Raw genomic sequence first — 17,855 nt, forward strand, 5'->3', positions numbered from 1 at the left:
GCTCTCCCTTTTCAAGCTCAGGATTTACCTACATTAGAATTACAGGAATGCATGGCTTACAAGATATGTATTAAGCTTGAAGTCATTCAATGGAAGCATCTCCCCACATACACCAGCATTGCAGACCTAGCCATCATGACCCATGGCAAGTCTGGTTTTGGCAGAACACCAAACCAAAAAACCTTTGCAAACCAAACCAGTTGCAAAAAGGTAACAGAATTCCACCAAACCACAGCAAACAAATACAATACCATTTGCTACATGACCACCTGTCAAAAATTTCTGACCCACCAAGACAGACATGCAAAAACCTTTCTAAAATGTTGAATGTAAAATCAGCTTTTCACTAAGAATTTTGAATTTAGTATGGCAATCAAAACTCCCAGTACAGACCAAAAACCATGCAGCAGTGACAGGAGCGTGGAGAACAGATTTTCCTGTCACAAAGAATTACTTGGACTTTAAAACTACATCAGTAAGGAAGCCAGTGCTCAGGTTATACAACAAATACAGAGTAACTTCCAAAGGAAGGATTATGGGAAAGTAACTGAATTGCACAAGAAACAGAGCTGCATCTGTTCGTCTTCCTCTCAGGAAACAAATGCATTTAATATTTTTAATTGAACTTTTGCAGACAATATTGCAAACTACCAAGTTTTGAGCTAGGGAGCAAGCTCAAAAACTTAAAAAGCTGAAACATTGAGTGAACTCACTGGTACACTACTTCAAGCTTTACCCTTTACCCTTAAATCTTCTTAGAATGAAGTTGATCTCTGGAAAACCCTAACCTCCACCTCTCCTGACTCTCAGAATTAATTTCAGCCATTTAGAACTAAGAAAGGAAAGAAAAACATATTAATGCAGAGAATTTGGTACTGTTTCTGCCCAGTATGGCATTGGGATTTTCAGGGTCTTTCAACTGACAATGCAGCTATAAGCACCCAGCAATTCAAGCTAGCTCCAATTTAAGAGACTCTTACACTGTAACAAAAAAAAAAAAAAAACAAAGGTAAACTATTGGAAAGGCAGCTCAGATTCTACCCTCTTGTTCGTGCATAAAGTACTTTTGCAGTACTGTGCTGGCAAAGGAATTCAAAATTGCCAGTATGTTGCAATCTAAGTATAAGCAACATAAGGCTCACTCTTCTAAGGTCTTACATAAACCTCAGCCCATAAAAACACCATGTTACTTCTCACAACTCATCCAGCCCTTTCAGTTGTTAAAGAAATACTAAGAATGGGCAAAAAAGAAGTGAAAAGAAGCATCAGGTATTCATAACTGATAAAGAGGTCAGCATAAAAAATTTATGGCAAAGTGCCAATTTTAAAAATAAAACTGTTTTACTATAATGTTCTATAAACACTTCACAGTTAACACAGCACGGATACTTAAAGTGAAGTAACTACAGATATCTTTTAATAATTTTCATTATCTCCTTTTTACTGGATGCTTTCTGCATTTTCCTCAGCATCAGCAGTAGTCTGCACAAAGCTTAAGAGTACATAGGATGGTTTCTTCCACCATCAACACAAAACACTAAGTTTTCAGAGCAAATTCTATATTTGGTTACTAAATTTCAAGTTTATGGGTAATAACCTGAAACAATAAAAAGCAAAAGAACCAGTCAAGGATGACACTTTCAAATAGAACTTTCTGTGTCAAAATGTCAGAGAAAAATAGCAGGTTTATATCTGGCTCATTTCTATCCATGACAGAACTGAGTTATAATAAACTTTTTCTTTCCCATTTCATTACTTTAATAGCCTGCAAAATGAGAATATTGGGTGCTGTACAAGACTGATTATGGCAAGAATTGATCCTTCTTTGTTAAGAGTTACCAGCAACACCACCCTGGCAAAAAACCCTAATATGCAAAGAAAAATATTTTAGTAATCACTATATCCAAGGTCCATCTTGGAGGCTGTTCTTTGTGCCAGATCTGTGAAATTCGGGCATGAAAAAGATATTAGATTTAAACCAGATAATTATGGTTTAACACAGCTACAGAAAAGCCAGAAAGTTAACCAACAGCCCTGTGAACTATCAAGGTGGAAAGAAACACCGTGAGTCAAGGTGGAGGGCATCAAGCTTTAAGTCAGAGCTGCCACTGACAGACAGTAACATATAATCATGACATCAAGTCCACATTTAACTAGGCAGGGATGTTTCTGCAGCAAGGCTCAGGATATGATTTCATGAGAACCTGAAGAGCATAAGCAATTTTAGGAGTCCTTGAAGTCCTTCACTCCTGTCCCTAAAGTGCATCATGTTCTTTCATGCTTATGTCTTCTAAGAGCAGTGAATTTAGTCAGAATTATTCAGGCATACACAGTAACTGTTGTTGTGAAGGCTGTATATCCAGGGACAAAGCTTCTGCATGTACAATAGCAGTCAGATGTGGCAACCACAACAATTTGAATGAGATGTTCCTAGGACAAAACACTCTGGCAGTTGTGGACAAAAATCAGGAGAAGAAAAACATTCCATGTTTCACTTTCATTGCATGAACAGACTAAAAATCCTCACGGAAAGACCCTCAAGTGCATACTAAAGAGGCAAGACCCAGAAGCAAGTATCAGGAATACAGTATGAGAACAAAAAAACTCCTTGCTTTAAGAAATACCTATTTACCACTCTCACAAGAAGACAAAAAAATGGATGAAATCATTGTCAACAGGTTAAAAAAGGGTAATGATTTTATTTCCCAGATGACATTATAACCCTGCCCATAAAGTTCTGTTTAGATGAGTTTTGAGCCAAGATGTTCCATGCAATTAGATGTTGTGAAACTCTTGGATGCTTCAGTAATGTTAAAACAGAATGTTTTGAAAACCTCTGGATAATATTTCTAGGAAGTGTAACATACATCAGCCCCATTCCAACACAAGACCCATGATAGCTTATTGCAGAATACTGCTCTACATTAGGGCAGAGGTGAAAACAATGCATTCCTCATGTATTTACTGCATCTTGAACTCTGTGTTCAGAACATTCAGCATCAGAAACAATATAAAAATTCAGAAGGAAGTTTTATTACAGTTTTTATCAAAATCAACCATCACTTATCAAAACTAACTTGAAACTCTACCTCATGAAGGTGAATCCATAACCTGTGAGATTTTCTGGCTACTTTAGAGATATCAAAGTTTACTGTGACTATTTTAAGTCATTTGAGCAACCTGACCATTCAAGAAGTAGAGAGGACCTACAATTCTGCTCCCTCCCATGTTGGGCCTCAGACATAGGTATATATTGCAGTATAACTTGCACCATTGCAGCCCCCTCCTCCTTTCTTGAGTCTCTCAGCACTGCCTTTTTTTTTAAACCATACATATCCTTGTTTCTATGCTTTTACAATTTCTTCCACCCTCTTTCTAGCTATACCCAAAGGTGTCCATTTCAGGGCAAGTGCTTTTTCAGTATGTACCACAAGAATGAAGTTTACCCATGGAGTGCTACCCAAGCCTGCAACCTGCAATGCTCATACTGCTTACAAAGAAGCTGTGATAGCACCCAACTCAGATTCACATTCTTATTTAAAAGCTTAAAAAAAAATCCAAAGAAAAAACATATTAGCAACCAAGTATGGAATAACACAGAATACAGAGATAAAGATACAGAGGAGAAGCAAGGGGGAAGCTGCACAGCTCTACTAAAACTCCTCAACATTGTGACAGAGACCATGGGTTAGGTACCACAGAGGTCCTACCTCTGCCCCCTCCACAGTAAACTTATGTCTGATAGAACTTGGCAATGCCACCCATTTCACGTTTTTACAAACAACACACTGCACATTGCAGTAAGAATTTGTGAAGAAAAACATAACTAAAATTAAGGAAATGAAAATTTCTTCTTGGTATCCCTCAGATGTTATTCAACTTTGTACTGCTTTTATTTTATTCATACATCAACTGATGTACTCCTGCTGCCCTTCAGATATTGCATTACTTCAACCTTGCTTAATCCTTGTCAGCCTTCTCATACCTACCATGCCAGCAGCCCACATTTCAGCCTGTTCCCAAATTCCATCAAACTGGATGGGAGCAAAGCACACGTGCAACAGGCACCCCTCACTAACCTCCACCATTGCCCATCCACACTCTACCCTGCTTCTCTTTCGGTAAAATTCCATTGTCTATCATGCGCAATGTAGATCACAACATTAGGAGGTGAATATTTTCATTTTTCCACAAGGGCCCATGTAAGTACACAGATATAAGACTATCTAAAGCATATGATCACTTCCCTTAGCTCCAAACATGCTATACACAACCCCCTTGTACACAAGTATGAACAACACTGAGGGGTGTTTCACTGCAGCTCATTCGAGCAGCTTCTATGATGTGTTCCTTTATCACAGTCACCTAAGGTGACAAAGAGCTACCTATGTCCAAATGCAAGCACTGGTATTCAACATTTTCAACTACCTATCTCCATTTCATTTCCTGGAAAAGCTAAGAGGCGCACAACTCTTTTGAGAGCAGACTATTTCCTCTACATGCTTACACCACAAATGCATTAGATGTCAAGGAAGTGCAAGTAGTCTTAAAAATAGTTAAGAAGTTAAATGGATCTAAAAAGTCATCGCATCAAAAGTCCCCTTATGGAAAGGTAAAGATGTAATTAAGAAGCTTTTGGTGTCAGTATGACACCAAATTACTAAATACAACCAAGAAACAAATCCTACAGTGGTCTGTTAGAGCTTTAACCCACACTATTTCTGTATTTTGCCCTTTGCCACACTCCTCTCTCACTTCAATATAAGAGCAGACTTTCTCAATGGCAAGAGGTGCTCTTACATCTTCTTTTGGAGAATGCATTTTTGTTATGCTCGCGTCTTCCCTGCCTTTCCGTAGTCTCCTATCATCTTAAGTTTTCTAGTGCAACACACTCAGAGCACCTTCCTTCTCTGCCATTTCTCACCATAGCACCATGTGTTCTTGCTGCCACTTAAAACCTCCTTCTACCCTCTTAACCTCATTCCAGATCGACCTCATTCCCTTACACAGCTTTACTGACTCACAAATCTCTCTTCTCCACTGACCTCTCTCCTGCTGCTCAGCTTCTCATCTGGATCTTTCTGAGCCAATATAAATGCAGACACTCACCTTTCCTCTCATGCCCTCTTCTCCCTGCCTGTCAATGCAACCCATGTGCAAAAAACTATCCCAAAAGAATATCAGAATTGCAAGTAAATACTCAGAAGTTATGAAACACAAGCATCAAAATTTCATCAGCAAGAAATCTTAATAAACAACTATATAAAAGAAGCAACATTTTAATAGTTTGTCAGCTGGGAGAGTTGTTCAGAGCCTCCCAAAGAAGTTCAGAACAGTCAGAGAACCCCAGCACACAAACACTTCCCCTTTCAAAAAGGTAGGTCACGGACTGGGCATATCAGCCCCCAGCAGGCTCTAAAACAACTTTTCATATACTCAAATACATGCAATACTGGCTAAAAATTGTGATCTCCAATGACACATAGACACCAGCACACTAACCACAGCTAGTTGCCCCTCTGGATTTATAGCTTCACTGTCATTTCCACTGGGGCCAAGACCCCCTCCCCCTAATTCTACTTTCGCAGCTTCTGAAGAAGTGTCTTTGTTTGATACTTGGAAAGTAGGGTTATGAGCATCTTTCTTTTGCTACCAGAATGAGAAGATAGCCCCTGTTACATTTTGCCATCTTTCCCTCTCTCCCTTTAGTCTGCATTAGGAGAAATGAGAGATATTGATAAACACAGACCTTCCCTCCCCAAATTCACACAAGCACCAGAAACTATTAGAAATAATCCCATAAATGCCTGAAAACCTGCTCATACAAACACCTTCTCATGGGCTCATGTATGTAACACAAAAGACTTTAAGTACTGAAGCTGTGACTGACACAACCCTGCTAACCAAAGAGACAAAATCAGAAAAGAGGAAGGAAATGGCCTTTAACTTTTTTCCACATCTGCTTTCCACACTGCACTGACGTCTCACTCAGTTTTTAAAAATGCAAGTTGTAGCTACCAAGCCTGTGTTGGGTCACCTATACCACAGGAAAGAAGAAAAGCAAACAGGACCCTGCTTTCAGCAGCCTACCCCACTCAGTTTGCTGTAAAACCTAGATCATGTAACTAGCAAAAAGTTCAGGCAAAAATTCTGAGCTGAGAGTGTCCATTCATGCTGTAACACTGTGAACCATCCTACCAAGGAGAAGACACAGGCTCTATCAAGCCTAATAAACTATTCCTCTTTTATTAATCAAACAGCTCACTTCAAAACTGAGTTCTGTAATACAAACAAGCTCGAAGGATAACACAAAAATAATTGTGAACACTGGTGTTAGAGTGTATGTCTTCTCCTTTACTCCAAGTCACCATTTTGTGAGACTAAAGACCAGGCAATTTGATGTGGGCTTGAAACTGCAGATGTCTTAAAGTTTTAAAAAAACTATTTAAGAAAAATAAGTTCTAAGAAAACTTCAAGAAAACTATTCCACTTATAGGGGAAAAAACCCCCCAGTATTGCAGTTTGGGGATCTTTTTTTGTATGTATACACACATTTAGTAGCTGTTCTTCCTAGTTATGTTATAAGCCATAAGCAGTCCTGCTGCATCCAGAGTGAATAAGTTAATTCAATACTGGCAAAAAGCTCACATGAGGCTGTCTCACAGGCAGAAGTCTCCATCTAAAACCTACACAGAGGAGGTCCAAGGCTGTAAAGAGGTTTGGAAATCACCAGCAGGTGACATGTTAACCAAGCAATCACTGTGACTACAAAAACATTTGTTTAGTTAATCTTCTAATTCAAAGTTAGGACAGGGCCATGAATAGTTTTCATGAATATTTTTCAGCTGAGATCTTCCAGATAGAAAGTTTTCACCATGCTTTGCACAGTAACCAAATTGCAACAAAGCAAGTGCATTGCCTAACAAGTTGAGTCACCACTATTATTTTCAAAGCAGATAAACTTTGCATTTATTCTTTGTGTGCACCTGTCACTAGTAACTTATTCTAGGGCTTTGATGGTATATTGTAACTTCCTATCACTGCCACAGCATTCTCAATGAAAAATCATTTAACATATTTCTCTTGTTTATAGACTTGCCCTGGCTACTGAACGTTGCTCCACTTAAAATTTCATGCTAATTCGTTCATTAGCATGAAGAAATGCTAATTTTAACTATTGCTAGAAACTGACCAATAAAAGCACTAACATTTCAACACAAATGCACTTTTTGAATTCATGGAAAAGGATGATGATATTTTGTTCTTAGAAGTTTTTAGTGAATTGGGAGGCTTACTCTGAAAAATACCGCATCAACGCCTAATTGTTCAGAAGTTCTGAAAACCAACATCTCTTAAAAGCCACCCAGCTGTGTAAACCACACAAGAAACTTGCAGTAATCCTCTTGAAAATTCAGCCTAACCCTATGTCCAGATCAACAAGTGTTACGATCCTGCAATCCTGAGCGGCAGCTGGAGTGGAGGGCGCTTGGCACGGTCTCAGCAGCACTCAGCACTCTGTGTGATCAAACCAGACAGCTAATGCAGTTCAGCCTAATGCGCTGAATGAACACACAAACAAAACAGGCCGAGGCACAGCTATTTTAAGGCTTGTACTTAGGAAACCTGTAAACCAGCAACAAGAAGCTTTACAAACTACTTGTATTTAAGACTGTGAAGGGGTCAGAAAGAACACGGAACTAAGAAGCGTTTCACTTGTAGTTTTCAGGTGGGTAATGTTGCAGAGATTGTGTGGAGGTGAAGATTTTGGAAAACTATTTTGAGGAAAGGAAGAGAGTGTGGAGTTACAGAGTAGACAAAACTGCAGAGTGCTTTGAAAGGGAAGGTTTTGGAGTTTGCATTTAAAATGAGAATGCTGTGAACATATGGTGATAATGGCACAACACGGAATTTGGAAAAGATGGATAGTCCAGATCTGGTCAGATTGAGCTGGCAGATCAGGTAAATACGCAAGATGAAATACCAAAACCCCAAGCTGGAAAAATTACTAAAAAAAGCACAAGATTGATGATGCAGGTAGTTTTGGAAGATTACAAAACAAACACATAACATGACAACATGCAAATGGCAATATACTTAATTAAGAAGTCATGAATGCATGGCATGATTTTCATGCAATCAGCTGAAGAATTTTAAGTCTGATTTCTCAAAATAACACAAGACTTAGTTACACAAGAAGGGAGATGTAGAAGAAAAGGCAAGAAATCAGTTTTTGATGACTAGTCAATCAGTAATGGGATATACTACCTAATATTTAAAGCATAGAGAAAGAGGAAAAATTAATGTAAACAATGCATTTAAAGCATATGAGAAAGAGGAAAAGTTAATGTCAACAATGCATATAAAGCATATTTACACATCTGACAGAAGGAATAAAGCACATGTATGACTAAAGCAGAGCTAGATATATTCTGATAGAGCACTGTTTGGACTAGAACCATAAAATATGATGGAACAAACTGTGAGATAAGCGACCAGCAGATATCTTAAGTATGTCTGATAAACAAACTCAGAGATAGGATGACTATATTATTCTACGGGGGCAGACAACATATTTGGGGGCAATGGAACAGTATAAAAATGGGTCTGCAGTGGAAGCTTAAGTGTAACAAGAAATAAGGCATACACTAAGAAGGCATGTGAACTGAAGAACAGACCATTGATTAGTAACTTGTATACAGTACTCACAAAAGATACAGTGAGGAACTATGTAATTTATGTAACTATGTAAAAGGCAGAAGAATGATTATTAGCTATAATAAAGTCATATATCAAGGGTGTAAGTGGTTACAAACAGGTATTAGAGACACATGTTAAGAACAGGGTCAGGGTAACTTATGCCATAGGAGTTATTTCAGTAGATGTGAATGCCCTGGGACAGTGAAAGAAAGAAAAAGTTAGTAGGGATAGCATATAGTACTGGAAAAGTTAGAGCAACAGCGTATGCTTGTAATTTATAGATGTGCTCTCATCTCCTACTTATATAAAGTATAGAATGATGACACAGAGAGGCTGACAAGTGCACTGTCTGCTCTATATCAAAGTGAACGTACAGAACGAGAAGATGGGCTATCTGTGCGCCCAGATAAAGCCGCCGAGGCACACAGGAGCACGGGCCAGCACTGTACACAGCCGTGTGACCTCTGGGGCGCAAGGGGAAGGAAGGCTGGATGACAGCCGGAGCGCGTACATACACTTTGCCAAGGCAAAGGCGCAGGGACACGCCTGCGGGCAGGTGTGCAGTAACAACAGCTGGCCAGCCACGGCGGAGCTCCGCAGCAGAAGGGGAGGTGGCGGGGACACGGGGCTCGCGGTAAACCCTGCCGGGAGCCTGCCCGTGCCCCAAGGCGGGAAGCCATGGCAGGAAGGCGGGCTGTGCGGCAGCAAAACATGGCAGGCGGCGTGCCCACACTCCGGGAGCGCCCGAGCGGCGATGCCGGAGCGCGGCAGGGCCGGTGCGGAGCGCGGAGCCCGGTGAGCGCTCGGGGAGGCGGGAGCCCCCGCAGCCCCGGCACAGGGGCCGCCCGCAGCCCGTAGGCACCGCGGGCAGACGGGCCGGCGGCGGGAGGAGGCGGGCGAGCAGCACCCGCGGCGGCACGGCCCGAGCGCCCCGAAAGGCTTCCTGCCCCGTCCGGGACACCCGCGGAGAGGACGGGGGTCAGCCCACTCACCCTTCGCTAGGAGCCTCCTCCTCGGCCATGGCGGCGGCGCGGTGGTCGGCAGCTGACAGCGGCGGAGGGGCGGCGGTGGCGGCGGCCGGCAGCGCAGCGAGGGACAGCGCGACGCCGGCGGCACCGGCCATCACGGGCTCCTCCCTCTCTTACTCCCTCCCTCCTGCCCGCCCGCCGCCTGCGTCACCCCCGCGGGGCCACCCACAGCCCCGAGCGCCGCCGTGCGCGGCCCGGCAGTGCCGGAGCGCCGCGGGCGGACCCCGGGGTGTGAGTGGGTGTCGGGCGGGCACTGGGCACATGGGTGCCCCACCGACGGGAGTGGGTCCCGGGCCCTCCCCAGCCAGCGGCATGGCTGGAGCAAGGCTCCCGTTTGTTGGCTTCTGATCCCAGGATGGCGGCACAGATGAGGCCTGTGCAGAGGGGCCGCGGCTTCCCGGGCGTCCCTGCCCCGTGAGCGCGGGGCCCGCGGTGCGTGTGTGTGTATATCCTGTACCGTGCACACTGTACACTGTGCGGACATAGCTGTGTACGCACCCTACACACCGGGCATACTGAGTATATCTACCCCACTGTTTTCCCACCGAGTGGCGCACAGGGGGACACGACACCGGGCAGTGGCATTGGAGAGGTGGCAATGCTCCCGTGGCACACAGCTGACAAGTAAAGCTAAAAGTAAAGGGACACAACACCGGGCAGTGGCATTGGAGAGGTGGCAATGCCCCCGTGACAGCACCCAGCTGACAAGTAAAGCAGGAGAGGCGGCAGAACCCAAACTGAAGCGTCGGCTCCCCCACAGACATTCCTTGGGCCAACTCGCTCAGCGAGGCCTGCAAAGAGGGCAGCAGGGCTAGACAGCACTAGGTGTTCCAGGCTGTAATGTTTGTTTTTATGTATAAGAAGCAAATTAGGAGTTCTGGATGTAACTTAAGTATTAATTGTCTCTAAGACGATTCCAAATAGAATGCCTATTGCGATTGTCATTTTTAAGTGTTTTGATAGACTTAAATGCAGCCGTGCCTATGGGGAGGAGAATGCTGGGGTGTGCTTGTTTTAGATAGCATTTGATCTCATAGTATTGGTTGTGTTATTGTTCAGCTGCATAAGAACTGCATTGGTATTGGGCAATCAACAAACCTTAATTGAAACAAAGCAGCAATGTGCAGCAAGTGGAAGGAGTGGCGAGATTTTAAGTCTTGCATTTCTTCTGAATTTTGTCACTGACCTCTAAAGCTGTTTTTAGAAAAACAAATGGAATGATGATTACTGTTTCTTTTGGTTTCTGAAATCCTTTGATTAAAAAGTATAAGGTGAATTTGGTAATAGCTGAAATAATTCTCAGCTAAAACCATTCTGCAATTTGACAACAGTGATTATTGAGATTACACAATCTCAGCTGAAGTTTGTTTGGCTGTGTCACAATGGTTTGGCAATCTGATATTTTTCTCAGGAGAGTGTATTTATTTTTATTGTGGCGCTGAAAAATTTTATTTACGAGAAAAGTGGCTATCAGTGTGTGTAGAACTATATGATCGCTGGCAAAGGTTTGTAAAGATGGTCATTAGAATTTGCAAACTGCCCGAATCAATAGTTCTGAATGCTATGGTTTTATTTCTTTCTAATTTCAATGGAATAGTAAGTTAAAAACATCATAAATGAGATTTACATCCTACTCATGGAATGTGCAAGTGTTCAGACACAATTATCTCTGTGATTTTAATTCAGTGGTGCTCACCCGAACAGTAATTGGTTACATTTGTTTAAGAGTATACTTGTACAAGCAGCCTACTCCCACTTAGCAGCCCTTCTTTCTCTTACTGAGGAATGACTCACTTTCTTCAGGGCTGATTTGATTATGTGGATAAATCAGCTGTATTTCTGTGCATGAAGAAATGACTGTGATAATGCTGATAGAAGAAAGAGAGTTGTGCATCAGTTGGCAAATGTTGCAGTGGAGTGTCAATGAATAAAGGACAGCTGTATTATAATGAGAAGCAAATAATTCAGATTAATTTATCCATTTTTGTATTTCAAAAAAAATTCCGGATGCTGAAAATGTCTCAAAAGGAGTGGTCCCTGCTACTGTTTAATCTCTCACTTTTCTGTGTTGATATTTAGTGGGGCTTCTATCTGGCCCTCATTATTGAATTAGTTTACTACCATTCTATTCAATAAGTGGTATGTTACCCATGAGTAAGCTACTTCTCCAAACTGCAGCAGTTGCAGTTTGCAGCTTGCTAAAATCAGTCTGAGCAACAAACTGCAGAGAGCATTGACTTGGCCAAGTATTACAGCCTAAGACTGTTTAAACATGTTTATATGAAAATAAGGACATTTATTATGCCTGCTCTTATTTTGACATTTGATGGGGCCTCAGAATAGCAGGGAGAAAGCAGTATAAAACTTATTGGTTTCTGCAAATGAACCTGTTTGGGATGGCAAGAGGACCGTGGAGCCCTGGGAGAATGCCCCTGGGATCTCGTGTCCGTGTATTGCTGTCCCTGGAGGTTTGGCTTCCTCTGTGTGCTCCTTCAGGACAGAAGGCTGTCTGTCAGCTGCCTCAGGAACTGGAGGTGCAGGGGTTGGAGTTAGCTGTGGCTAAGCCTAAGCAGAAGCCCAAACAGCACTGGGAGATGTAGATGAGGAACTCCACCCCGAGTCCTGTTGGCTGTGTTTCTCTGGGGAGGGCTCTTTGTGTTACTGAGGTGTGGGAGGAATTCTTGCATTAACTGAGCTTCTGCCTGATTCTGGACCTCAGTACTATGCAGCAGGATGTTTCAGCCTTGGCTGAGTCATTGAAGAAACAAAAAGTCTGAACTGTGTCAGTTTCCAGTGGAGTCTGGAGATCCATACTGTTGGGCCCTCTCAGACCCCAGTTGTCTGCAGAGCCATGGCAGCCCTGGGCAGCTTGTTCAGCTTCTGATCTCTCTGAAGATACTGTTCTGTGGACTCTGTCTCTGAGCTCCCCTCCAAACTGGAGCGGCACTTTGAGACCAGTGGCAACATGCTTGTTGTGTTCCTAGTGTGTCTGCTCCATGTTTTCCTGTTTCCTAGATATATGTGGGTGTATGCAGAGTTCTAAATGAGTACAGGTTGATCAAGAATTGTTCAAGTACTCTGAAATCCTCCTTCACATTCACTTTGTCAACATCTTCCAACCACATGTCTGCCTATGGCGGGCATAAGGGGGCTATTTGTACAGATTCCCAAACTCCTGGAAGCTTTGAGGGATGTTGGTGATGTGGGAGGCCCTCCTTGAAGCTAGTGTGTATCAATATGTTCCTCGTTTCCAAGGCCTGCCCTGAATGGGAAGGCAGTCTGTCTCAGCCTCTTGTCCTTTCACACCCTGGCTGTACAGGAGGGCAGGCTTTCTTGTGTCCCTTCCAGGACTCATGTCTGATCCCACTCTGAGAGCAGGCTGTGAACCAGGAAATCGATGACACAGCCATGACTGTAAGAGGCCAGTCCTGGACTGAATGTTTGGGGCAAACCAGAGTGTCTGTGAATTTTGGCACTTGAAGAAAAGAGGTATAGTTGAAGAGAATTGTAAGTAAAGTTTTGCTGGTTTCTTCACCATGATCATGTGATGGGAGTATAGAACAGAGCAGTCCTGACTGAGCTGCTGTTCACACCATCTCAGGGTGGGTTTGCATTCACAGCCTCTATCTGCCCTAAAGGCAATGTTTTGAAAATGTGCCCATGGCAGTTGCAGTAGAAAGTTGAGCAACTGTGTGCAAGAGTCAGCTACGAGAAGGCCAGAAGAAGTTTTAAGTGTTCAAGGAGCGAGTGAATTGCAAAGAGGGGGCTTAGATACATATTTATTAATATATCAGCGTATTCAGCAGCTGAGCCCGTGACAGGCTGTGTTCCTAGGCAGAACTTACATCTTGTCATGCTTGGCTATTCCAGAGTTCATGACTCACACGTGACTAACCTAAATTCCCTCCTAGACACAGGAGTGGTTGAGGAGAGACAAGGTCTCATGTTTTCAGGTGGGTGAAAGAGTGCTGTGACTGTGTCTGTCTGGGTCATACATGGTCCCTGTGAAGAACCCATGATGATGAGACATTTGCTGCGTGAGGCAGAGCGTGTAATTTAAGCAGTGTCACAACCTTCTTGTTTTGTCTCCCTCACCTGTCAATACCTACATGAACCCAAGGCTGGAGACAACTGAGCCTTCCAGATTTTCTGGAGAAGTCTGAACAGTGCAGTAAAGCTATTCTAGTTTTGATTACAGACAGAAAGAAGCAAGTAACTGAAAAGGTCAGGGTAAGCATTAGTTGAGACTGTACATGACATGGTAGAGTGATGAGAGATTAGTGATCTGCAGGACCAGAACAAGGAGTATGATCAACATGAACCCCACAGGAGTCAGGAAGGCAGTTTTCAATGAACTTGGAGTTAAGAAACCAGCCTGGCTAAATCACTCAAACTGTAGGAGAGAAACCTACAGGAAAGGAGAAAGTAAGTTAGCTTTTATGTTGGTTGTTAGGGCTGAAAATAAAAGTACAACAGAAGCATGTGAGAACAAAATCAGAAAGACAAGCATGAGATGAAATACAACTAGCAAGCGAAATAAAACCCCCACATCACTCCAGAAGCTCATTAATTGTGTGAAATAGAAAGTGTACTCTAATTGTGAAGTGAGAAGACTAAAAGGTGTCAGGAATGCAGTACCTTCTAGATTTCACTATCTAAGGTAGTAAAATAATGAAACTAATGCATTAGTGAGGTGCATTTTCAGTTAAGAAAAGGTGGAATGTATAAGCCACATATTTTCAAATTGACCTGAATTCTCTCTTTAACTATGGCCTAGAGTATTTAAAGCTCTTGCTAACAGAATCTCAGTGTCAGTAATCAATGTATTTGAGAAGTTATGGATGCTAGGTGGGATAGAGGGAGGCTGTAAAGTCACAAGCCTGGTGGAGAGAGGAAGGAGAAAAAAGGTATGACATTATTAAGCAAATTAAGTTTTTTAGAAAAATAGTGAAAAATGTATTTGTACATTCCTGAAAAATAATATAGGGATGAGTAACTGGCAACAAGAACTCACATCTCAAAAATCTAATTGCCCTTACAACCACATGACATACCTTATGGATAAAGAAGAGCTCTAGATTCAGTATGTCTTGATTTTCTGTGCTGCCCGTATGGAATGTGTGTTCCATGTTGGTCTGCAGGTAAGTGTGTGCAACACTTGTTGGAAAACCAGAATTACAGAGTGGTTTTCCATCAAAATGGAAATGTGTATCAAGTTGGATTGCACAGATTCAGAATCTGGTGACATGGATGCATTCTTATAAAAGAGAAAATGCTTATCAAATTGATATATGTATCAGACTGGGAGGGAAAAGGTATGCTGAGGGCAGAGACAAAATAAAAAATTATCTTCAGTTAGAAATATGAAAAAAAAATTGAAAGTTATTCAGCCAAACCAGATACAGCTCTAGGCAGGAATAATCAGCTGGTAGGGCAAACTGATTAGGTAGAAATTCTGTACAATAGTAACTCAGGCTTTGAGTGGTCACAGACTGGGTGTGAGTCAACCATGGCTTGTTGTTGCAAAAAAAAAAAAGATAAGCATTCTGCTGGGATGTATTATGAGGATTAGAGTTTGCAAGACCAGGCAAGGAATTCTGCTTTGCTTAAGAGTTGTAAAGCTAGTTTTGAGTGCTGCATGTGAAAAATTATGTGGACCACCTGAAGAGAAACCAGAATTTCAATGGACCTAAAGATAATAGCAAATTATTTCAGACTGGTTAATTAGAGAAGAGTAAGAGTAGGAGAATGACAACAGTCAGCAAGTATATGAGAAGTTACTGATGAGATGGGAATAACTTCCTTTCTATGCCCACCAGGAGCAGAAATTGCAACCAGAATATTTTAGATTAAACATTAGGAAAAATGTTTTTGACGGGTAGAGTACTGGAAAAAAGTTGCCAGTGGTATGAACATAGACTGTCATTGTCACTTTAAGTACAGGCTGAGTGCATCTTCATAATCAGAAATGTGGTAAGTATAGTGAGGCTGTTAATATGACTTTCTCAGGACCTTGCAGCCCTCTATTTTGATTGTTTATAATGTCATAGAACCATAGAATCAAAGAAGGGTTTGGGTTGGAAGGGAGCTTTAAAGGTTGTCTAGTCCAATCCCACTGCAGTGAGCAGGGACACCTTCCACTAGACCAGGTTACTCAGAGCCCTATCAACCTGAACTTGAGCACCCCTAGAGATGGGGCATCCTCAGTTTCTCTGGGCAATCTGATCCAGTATCTCACTACTCTCATCATAAGAAAGTTCATGCTTATACCAACTATAAATCTTCTGGTTTGAAGTTTGAAAATATTGTCCCTTTTCCTATCACTACAGGCTTTCGTAACAAGTGGATCCTGCCCAGCAGTACACCCACTGTCCCATCTCATGGCCTGGAGCCCATACCTCTCCATTTGATACTAGTGGAAGATTTCAAACCAAAAAATCCTCCTCACAATCCTGCTCCTTGTTAAATTAATTTACCTATGAAACACAGCGCAACTTCTGTGGTGTAATCTGGATCTCATCTTCACCCTGTTGGTTGTAAATAAAAACTTGTGCAATATTTTGGAGTTTCCTTTGTACATAAAACCACATCTCTTTTTTTTTTCCTTTTGTTTCATTTTGATCCCTAAAGCATATGTTGTAATACTAAACTGGTCAACAGTCTACAATCATCTGCCATGAGTAAATACAGGAAGCCTCCTATGGGTATTGTACTTGGTATCTGGTAAACTCTGAACCTGAGAATTTCCAATCATTTCTCTTGTGAAATAAGTTCTTATTACAGGCTTTTTTTTGGTCAAAATATTATTTTGATACCTCTGTACTTGAAATGCAATAAGTGTTTTCAACCAGATTAATCAAAATAGCTCAGAGTTTTTCATCCCTGTTAGGTCCCAGTTATTTATGTATACAACATGAATAAAGAATAATTACCTTTACTAGTAAAGTCTTCTTCTTTGTTTGTGTGAAGAGAACACTGAAAGCAGTATTTAAAGCCAGTCAACATGTTTTGTTATAATTCTTCTTTTGAGAGAAAATGTCCTTTTTTATTGTTCTCTTTTGATAATTAAGTATTAGGGTTCAATAAGGCAAAAAAAGAAATAGTTGTTATTTGTACTCATTCTAGCTTGTAGAAAATGGCAATAGTAAGTAGTAGTAGAGTGGAAAATACTTTTCTTGGAGTTTGGCTTTTTCAACATAAAGATCAATTTTGTAAAGCAATGTCAAAATGAGTAGCTGCTTAAGTTCAGTTTAAAGTACTTCTCCCCCTCTACTTTGTAACCTCTGTTGCTGGCCATATTCAGCCTTATGAGTTAAAAAAAAAAAAAAGGGAATGCTGTGCCAGTTATTTCTATGGTGCACTGTTTTAATTTACAAAAAAAAAAATGTTCAGAAAGTCCTATTTCCTTAGAAAGAAAGAGAATCAAAGTACACAGTGCCTAAGATCTGCTTACAGTTTGTTCTTTCAGCTTTCTCTTGGAGGCATAACTGCTGCTTCTCTTGCTCTCCATGGCTTTTTTTTGTTTTGTTTGTTTTGTTTTGTTGGTGTACTGAGTGCTGATGACATACAGATAGGCACTGTCCTTCCTAAATATACTCAACCTTTGCATTCACATTCAAACCACAGGGCTACCCTTTATACCACATATCTTAGTTCCAACCCCACACTTGCCATGTTTGGGTTTCAGCCAGTATTTTTTGCTATGTCAGTTACTGATAAATAAAGGCAAATTTAGCATCATTAGATAATCCTGTTCTGCCCACTACTCTCAGCAGTGCCCTCAGAGCAAAGTCAATGGCTACTCCCAGAGACAGTAAATTGACAGGATGAATTTATATTAAACATGAAATATGTATTTCTATAATCATAATGTTCAAATTGCTGCAGTATATAGCAGCATATATGCTGCATTTTTTTGTTGGTTTTTTACCCTTCTGAATGAAAATATGCTGTCATTTCTGAGAGAAGTGTACTCTTTCTGCCACTGATATTTCCCACAGGACCTCAGGAGAGGGCTGGCTTTGAAACTGCTGCTTCCCACAGCAGCAGAATGGTGCTGAACTATTGCTGTGGGAAGCAATCACCCCCAGAGCACAGCTTCTGCTGAGTCTTGAGCTAAGTAGGAGGAAA

At 41.6% G+C, this 17,855-nt stretch overlaps 1 protein-coding gene across 1 annotated transcript in view; it reads right to left on the minus strand.

Annotated features, from left to right (window-relative positions):
- ABHD5 (abhydrolase domain containing 5, lysophosphatidic acid acyltransferase) overlaps positions 1–9,857 on the minus strand; it is a 28,245-nt gene extending 18,388 nt beyond the window's left edge. The window contains exon 1 of the mRNA XM_058800843.1: positions 9,690–9,857. Within this exon, the coding sequence (XP_058656826.1) occupies positions 9,690–9,820 (131 nt within the window). The 5' untranslated portion in view covers positions 9,821–9,857. The remainder of the gene's footprint in view (positions 1–9,689) is intronic.
- Between the last annotated feature and the right edge of the window lie 7,998 nt (positions 9,858–17,855).

Source organism: Ammospiza caudacuta, chromosome 1 (assembly GCF_027887145.1).
Source record: "Ammospiza caudacuta isolate bAmmCau1 chromosome 1, bAmmCau1.pri, whole genome shotgun sequence".
In the NCBI taxonomy this organism is placed as follows: domain Eukaryota; kingdom Metazoa; phylum Chordata; class Aves; order Passeriformes; family Passerellidae; genus Ammospiza; species Ammospiza caudacuta.